This window comes from Cinclus cinclus, chromosome 10 (genome assembly GCF_963662255.1).
Source record: "Cinclus cinclus chromosome 10, bCinCin1.1, whole genome shotgun sequence".
NCBI lineage: Eukaryota > Metazoa > Chordata > Aves > Passeriformes > Cinclidae > Cinclus > Cinclus cinclus.
The window spans coordinates 1,915,537-1,923,684 of NC_085055.1; the positions used below are offsets into that span (position 1 = coordinate 1,915,537).

Below are 8,148 nucleotides of genomic sequence, written 5' to 3' on the forward strand. Positions count from 1 at the left end.
TTTTTTAATTCTAGTTCAGCTGGTTTATCTTTTTACCTGACAAACCCTACATGAGCTATGTAAACTTCCTTAAAGAACTGAAATGCATTTTGCATTCACTGCTGTGGTTCAAAATGCCTTCCCCGGGTTGAAAGAATTCAGATCATTTGTTTGACACAGAGATAAGGGCCTGACATTTCACCCAAGGCCAGGTGCATGTGGTTTCTTCAAAAATGTCACGTGGGCTCCATCTATGAAGTCTGAAAAACAAAATTTAGCTGAGGATCTTCACTGAAATTGCACCAAATCCTTAGGGTGGGACTGACACTGCTGCCTGAAACACTTTTAATTTGAGAAATGATTTTTTAAAAAATCATTTTTATTTTATTTATGTTAATTCAATTTGTATTCAAATGTAACTCTTGATTTCTGTTCATTTTAATGAAGGCCTTAACACCCCTGAACAAACCATCATTGCCACATTTCGGGTCTGTTCTTGAAATTATTTCAGAATAAGCCAAATGAAGAAGTTCTGATGGAGCTTGGAGCAAAGGAACTCACCTTGCTGAGCCAAAGTGGATCTGAGCATTCCACTTTTGGACCAGATTTTCACTTGGCCATCTTCCCCAGCTGCAAAGAAATCAGCAAATGCCATGCAACGATCAGTTGAACAAATGTATTTGTATTTACTCAGGAAAAACACTTGAGCTAAAATAAATCCAGCTTTTCTTACAGGGAAATTCCTTTTGTTCCTTCCAAACACTCACTAGCAAGTGTATGGAGGAAAAATATTTAAGATGGCTCTTTTTGTTATGATTCACACGTTTTCCTTTCCTGAAAATCCCTGATTTTTTTTTTTTTTTTCTGAAGCTGGTCCTAGGAAGGGAAAATCCATCATTATTTAAATATTTAAATTCTGTATTTTTGATTCTTTCAACAGCCCAGAAGCTGCTGGAAGGAGCCTGAGGAGCCCCAGGGGAACAGCAGCAGATTTGATGGATTAAACTTTATTTCATAGCTGATAAGTGGTGGAAGTGAAGATAACTCTGGATGGCTCCAATTTTCAACCATAACCATAAAAATTCAGTTTATTTACTGAAGAATTAATTGCTAAACACTCCACAGCACAGTCAGGGCTGTTTTAGCAGCACAGAATTCCTGGTATGGTGTCATTTTTAAAATGCTCTGCTCCTTCAATTGAAGTCTCCCAGATCCAAAAAATGAGGTTAAAAAGTGCACCTAGAAATGAATGGATTCTTCCATTCAAACAGAACTTATTTACCACATACCAGGTTTTTACATCTGGCCAATGTTGCTTTAAATGTTCAAAAACTGTTTAAAAAAAAAAAAAAAAAACCTCAAAATTAAAAAAATCTTATTTGTGCACATTTAATGCTGTTGAAATAAAATAATAAACATTTTTAAAGCTGTGCAGTAGCAATGATTGATTTACTCTTTACTCTTCCTCCAGGTACAGCTGTGGTACAACAAGAGTTGATCTCCTCAGAATAAACTGGAAGTGGTGATGAATTCCCACACTCCCACAAAAGTGTCAGTGTCATGCAGTCTCATAAAAAAAAAAAATAAAATTCAAAATACAATTTTGTCTTTGGAGAAGTTCCTGAGGCAAAGCTGTCTTTAAAAAGAACAATATTTGTGTCCCTGTGGGATTTCAGAGGAAGAGGCCAGACAGAATTCCCTGAAGCAGCATTTCAGAGTCTGGAAACGAGCAGATCCAAAATTATCTTTAATTTTTGTGGCCTGAGCTGGAATTTTTCCAGAGGAATCAGCTGTGCTCCATCAGCAGGAGGATGACACCACCAGAAATCCCAGCACAGGGAATTTCAGCAGCTCCCCTGAACACAGAGATGGAATTTGGGACAAAAAAAAAAAAAAAAAAAAAAACCAAAAGAAATTAATTAATGAAAGATTTAGGACCTAAATGGTATAGAAATGAAGGAATTGTGGGCTCACTCCCCTAGCATTAATATAAACTGGTTGTAGGTGATAATTAGTGATAATTAAGGAATAAAGCATGGGAATAATCAAGATCAATGAGCTTTTTTTGGATAAAAAACCCCAAATGTGCAGGGGTGGAAACTTAGCAACTTCTTCTTGGTACAGCTAGAAAAAAAATCAAATATTCTCCTTTCCAAAGTTCAGAACAGCTAAAAAACCATCTAAGCACTCTGATACTAAAACATTTACTTTCAAGTGTATTGGTTAATTAAAAAAAATTGGTAAATTTAAAATCATTTAAATAAATTCTTGGTAAACTTAAAAAAAATAAATATTTTTGCTAGATCTTTTAATTAAAATGGACAGCACTAAGCTAGCATTAATTAAACAGTGCAAAAGGAACTCCTAGTAAACAAGGTGATAGCAACCTCTGTGATAATTAAGATAGAATCCAAAGCAGATGATTATTTTAGATTTCAAAGCACTTGATTAATATAGGAATGCTCACCTGTAACCAGGGCTGTTCCCTCATAATTCCACCTGCCTGCAAGGACAGCTCCACAATGTGCTTCCACACTTTTCTCCACTCTTCCTAGCTTGGAAATCAAATGGAATTTCCCTAAAAACAAAACAAAACTAAACAAAAAACCCCACCACCGATGTATATATTTTACATAATCCTAGATAATTCTTTATATAATAAATTATTAATTATATTACATTATTACAATATATACGATTACAGCAGTGCTGGTACTTTCTGTGGAAAACACACACACAAAATCAAGAAATCAACAGTACAAAGAAAAGATCCAATTGTTTTTCACAGCTCAAATCAGATTTATTCCTGCTCCCACGCTGGAGCTGGCATGGAATTCCACAGCAGCCAGCCCCAAAGTTTGCAGTAATTTCAACAGCAGGATCTGGAAGGTTTTTTTTTCCCCAAATAAGGGATTGCTGCTAAAATCCAGGAAGATCAAATTAAAACCAGAGCAAAGAGCAGACAACGGAAAACTTGGACAAATGAGCAGTCCAGTAATTGAGATTACTTTAAAATCAAATTATTTTTAGTATTATTTAATCTAAGCTGCCAGACTGACCCACTGGAAGGAAATTCCTGAGTAACCAGAACTTTTGGCACAATCATCCAGCCAAATCTCTGCCAGTGCAAGACTTCCAAGGGAAAAAAAAAAAAAAAAAAAAAAAGACCTTTAACACTGATAAAAACCCCTGTGGTTTGGATAAATCAGTTTATTTGAACAGATCATTAAAAATATCATGGAATTCCAGGGTGGTTTGGGTTGGGTGGGACCTTAAATCCCAGTGGGCAGGGACACCTTCCACAGACCAGGCTGCTCCAAGCCCCCTCCAACACTTGCTAGGTGTTCATTAAATGCATTCCATTAATTTATAACTGTAAAATGGAATTTATGTCGTTAATGTGTCACTGACTGGATGAACATCTCTCAGGCCTGAGATTTCCACGCTCCACGTGGAAGCAGTAACTGCATTTAGAGGAATCCAATGTTTTCTCCAATTCAATTGCCAAAATGGCCTCTTCTGCTTTCACATTAAAAACGCCTTTTACCTTCTGATAAATGAATCTCTGATTTTTCTGCACCTTTGTTCCATCTGCATCCGAGACCTTTTTCACTGGAGAATCCTCAAACCCAATCTCCCAGGAGCAGGAATATTCCCGTGCCATCACCTCCAGGACTCAGTGGAAGAGGCTGAGCTCTTCAGAGCCATCACTTTTTTCAGGATAGAAAGAATTCCGTGGCATTTTATACATTGAAGCAGCTTCCAGGGATCTAAGCAGAATCCCTGAATATCTTCTGTAAGCAATTCCTCAAATAAGAGATAAATGAGATTCCACTGGAAGCACGAGCAGCTAGGAAGGAACTGAAGGCTTTGGTGAAGTCGAAATATCAGGAAAATGGGCAATGTCAAAGCAGCAGGTAAAATCCAGAGAAAACTCTATTATTTTCCCAATTTTTTGCATCCTCTCCCACTCCACAAGCTCCCACTTCTCTCACAAGTCCCCTTCCAAAGAGGGAAACAGAGGAAATTGTAGCTGAGCAGGGGAGAATGTGGTTACATGGAAAAGCAGGATTAGCTTTCCAAAGTTCCTCCTGAAAAAAACAAGTGATCATCACTTAAAATTGTATCATAATCCTTCTGCAGAACAGGGGAGATCAAGTTTTCATGGATATCAACTTCACTTCTACAGCTTCTTTGCTTTTCCAACAGAATTTACAATTGCTGACTCAAATGCTTTTTCCATGGCATTCCCAGGGGGAGGTTTCTCCACTTCCATGGATTTGTGTTCTTCAACTGAGGGGACAGAGACTTTCAAATTACAACTTACTACACCAAAAAAAAGAGAAAATTTTAGCCAAAATCCATGGAGTAGGTACAAGTGATTCTTCTTAATCTCTGGTTCTTTAGTTCTTTATTTTTATTAAGTCCTGAAGCCAGAGCTGTCCTCAACCTGTAAATGACTCCCCAGTTTTGAAGGAATTTCCAATGGGAGACTCTCAGCCTAACCAAACACAGAATATAAAATATATATGTTCTGTTCACTAACTTCCATTGACTCTTAAATGCTTGCCTAATATAAAATTATCAATAAAAAAATGTCGACTCACTTATGATTTGTGTCTAATTGGAAGATTAAAGCCAAACATATTCTTAATTTTTGTTAAAAAACAACAAGACCAACATCAGTAGGAAATAAAAGAACAAAATCCCCCAAGAGATGCATTTCAGAAGAAAACCCAAGGGGAATAAATTTACATTTGCTCTGATTTCAAACACTTGCAGTTCAACTAGGAATTCATGCAACCCTGTAAAGACATTATGCTCCTTTTCCACTGGATTCAGCAAATTTCCAGGAATCCTTATCACTGAGGGGACTTCGCTGGTGCAGGAAAATTCATGCAGGAAGAAAAATCTGGCTGGGTGCAAAATCTTTTTGGGGAGAAGGAAAAACAAAACCCCATCCCAAGCAATCCTCAAAGCTTCTTCCTCCCCAAATAATACCTTGCATTTGACTGACGCGAGCGCCAGGAAACAACGAATATTTTAAATTTCCCAAAATATTTTAAACTGCCTTACCATCAGAACTGGTCAGAACAAAGCTCTCAGACTGGGATTGCTTCTTGCCACCAATCCCTCTGGGAAACCAGTGGAGATCCAGGGGATAAACATCATCTGGGAGCTTCACCACTCGAGTGGTCTCGCTGGTCACAGGGTTCCATTTCATGATCTGGTGGTCATCACTGCAGGAGTAGAGCTCATCAGCTGTCGTCCATCCCACACAGCTCACCAAGTCCTTATGTTTCCTTCAGTTAAGGAATGTCAAAAGTTTAACTGTTAAAAATAATCAAATACCCCGTGGCTTGGCTGCTCGGGGCAATACGGGAAGATTATGTTGATGTGATAGCATGGAATGTCTTATGGTAATAAAAAAAAAAAGAAATTTTTTTTTTTGGCCTCATGTGCCAGGAAGAGCTTAGCATGTAAGCCAAAAATTTCAGCCAAAATGAAAGCAAATTTTTCATGTAAAAATGAAATTCTCATCATGACTTTAAGTTATCAAAACATGGCTAAAACGTTGGGTTAATGAAGGGTCTTAGTGCAAAACACAAGTGCAAAACATCCAACTATCATTCAAAAGCATTGCTTTGTTAATATTAACCCTACATCATATCTAAGTGCTCAATAGCTCTTAAAACATTGTCCTTAAAGGCTGCACTCAATGACAAGGGCAACAAAGGAAAAGCAGGGAAAAAGCCATCTGCAACTTACTACCATTTTACTGCAACTTCAAGAAAAAAAAGAAATATTTTCTGGAAGAGTCTGGAATGTGATGTTCCATGGGTTTTTTTGTGACAAAGGATATGTTTTGGCTCCTTCAAAAGGGAAGTCTTCAGTCTCATCTCAGTTGTTCAGATGGAGCATCAAAACGACGTGTTGTAACTGTAATAAAAGAATACAAATGCATGTATAAGTATGCATAATTAGCTTAATATATATGCATACACAAGCAGCCAAAACTGAAAGGGAAGACGCACTAAAATTAAAAGTTCTAAGTAATATTACATCACTGCTAGGGGAAAATAAGCACCAAGAAACACCTGAGCTTCAAGAGAATTCTGTTTTTAAATTATCCAACTGAATACGGACAACTTGGATAAGAAATAATGCTGTGAACAGTGAGTCCTTGAATAATTAAGGCTGGAAAAGACTTTTAAGATCAAGCCTGAAACATCAGAGGTTGCAGCAGCGGAGATCTCTTGTGCTGACACACAGCCAGGAAAGGAAAACCTGGTATTCTCCTTTCAAAACCCAGAACTTTATTGTCACTATTAAGGCATTTTAATCACTCTGTATGTGCCGCTAGAAGGCTGAACGCCCACCCTGGGCCATCCGCAGGTACATCCGTATGAGCAGCCCACGTATTCCCTACATGCCAAGGAATCCAGCAGCGGCTCCGCTGGAGTTTTAGGAGAGATGTGGCAATAAGCAGGAGTTAAAGCCAGGAATTCTCCCGACTCGGAGAAGCCAAAGTGCCTCACGCCTCCTCCCTTTCCCATCCGGAGCTGCTGGCCTGGAAATGAGGATCAGGGACAGCGGAGGAGACGGAGCAGGAGCGGGATGGGGGAAGGAATCCATGGGGAAGGAAAGATGGGGGAGAACCGGGACGGAAAACAGCGGGCGGGATAGGGAAGGCAACGGGAAGGGATTGGGGAAAGAGCAGGAAAACAGCGGCAGGACGAGGGCAGAGGGAAGGAATGCCACAGCAGCATGGGGGGAACGCTGGAAAGGAAAAGCAGCCGGGGAAGGCGACACCAAACTCTCCGGGCAGCCTCGGCCACCATCACCCGCTCTTCCCTCCTCCTGCAGCTCTCCCAGAAGCGGATTACCCAACTCCTGCCGAGGGCCGACAGCAGCTGGGGGGGCCACCCGCCCTGCCCTCAGCTATCCCCGGAGCTCTCCCTCCCCTCCATCCCTCCGTCCCACGCCCAGCCGGGGGTCACGGCTCCCGACCCTCTCGCCCACCGCGGGGTGACTCAGCCGAGGGGAGGGGAGCGGCGGCCGCCGCCTCCCCGGAGCGCCTTTACCTGCGAGGGCAGCGGGAGCGAGAGCGCAGAGCGGCGGCCGGAGCCGCTCCGAGGGGAACGCGGTGCGATCCCACCGACAGCTCCCGGCGGATGTCGCTCCAAGGGGAACCCGGGACGATCCCGCTCCCCGCGGATCTCGCTCCAAGGGGAACCCGGGACGATCCCGCTCCCCGCGGATCTCGCTCCCGGCAGATTCCCGGGACGATCCCGCCTCCCTCCGCGCTGCCTCAGGAGCGGCAGCACCGCTCCCCCTGCCGCCAAGCGCCGCTGTCTCTATGGCGACTTCTCGCGAGATCGCATCCTCTTCATCCTCCTCCTCCTCCTCCTCCGCCACCTCACGGGTCCCCCCCTCCAGCCCCCCCCCAAGGTGCCACGGCACCGCCCGTTAATTAATTAAACCCGCTTCAAAATCGCCGCGCTGTCGCCATTTTAAAATTTTCGTTTTCACTTATAAAAACATTTTTAATAATTTTTAAAAAATGTTTTTAAACCGGCGCGCGTCGCCCTGCAACCAAGCGCCGCCCACTGACCTACTTCTAAAATTGAGATGAACCCCTTTCTCCGCCGGCACGGCCGCCAGGCCGTGTTACCGCGCTGCCCTCACGCCCCAATGTCTCCCATCCCTCCGTCGGTGCCCACAAAAAGCCGCTCCCGGCGGGTTTGCGGGCGCCTTCCCCTCCCCGCCATAACGAACACAAGATGGCGGGCGGGGGCGGCGGTGCCGTTCAAACCCGCGGGCCCGGCCCCTCCCGTCCCAGCCTGCCCCGCGCTTTTCTAACGAATTTCGGTTCGAGTTCGCCGTTTCGGCGCCATTTTCGAGTGTGGAAGCGGCCGAGCTTTTACAGCAGCCGGAGCTGCCCACGCTGCCGCCGCCTCGCCAGGGCACGGAGCCGCCGGGACGAGCAGGTACGAGCTGGGCGGGAGGAAGCGATGGTGGCTCGCCTCAGGGTGGTGAGGTAGGGGGGGCTCGGCGGAGGAGAAGGTGCCTTCCTTAGGGGGCTGCTCCGGGCAGGGGGTGCTGAGAGGATGGTGCTGATTGGGGGGGGATAAGAGATGCTGGGAGAGTTGAGGGGAGACAAGGGAT

General features: G+C 43.5%; 1 protein-coding gene across 1 annotated transcript in view; it reads right to left on the bottom strand.

The window, feature by feature from the left end:
• Window positions 1–5,901, bottom strand: part of IFT80 (intraflagellar transport 80) — a 34,851-nt gene extending 28,950 nt beyond the window's left edge. The window contains exons 1-4 of the mRNA XM_062499303.1: window positions 5,843–5,901; window positions 5,056–5,277; window positions 2,447–2,557; window positions 541–609 (exon numbers count right to left, since the gene is read on the bottom strand). Of these exons, the coding sequence (XP_062355287.1) occupies window positions 541–609; window positions 2,447–2,557; window positions 5,056–5,277; window positions 5,843–5,879 (439 nt within the window). The 5' untranslated portion in view covers window positions 5,880–5,901. The remainder of the gene's footprint in view (window positions 1–540; window positions 610–2,446; window positions 2,558–5,055; window positions 5,278–5,842) is intronic.
• Between the last annotated feature and the right edge of the window lie 2,247 nt (window positions 5,902–8,148).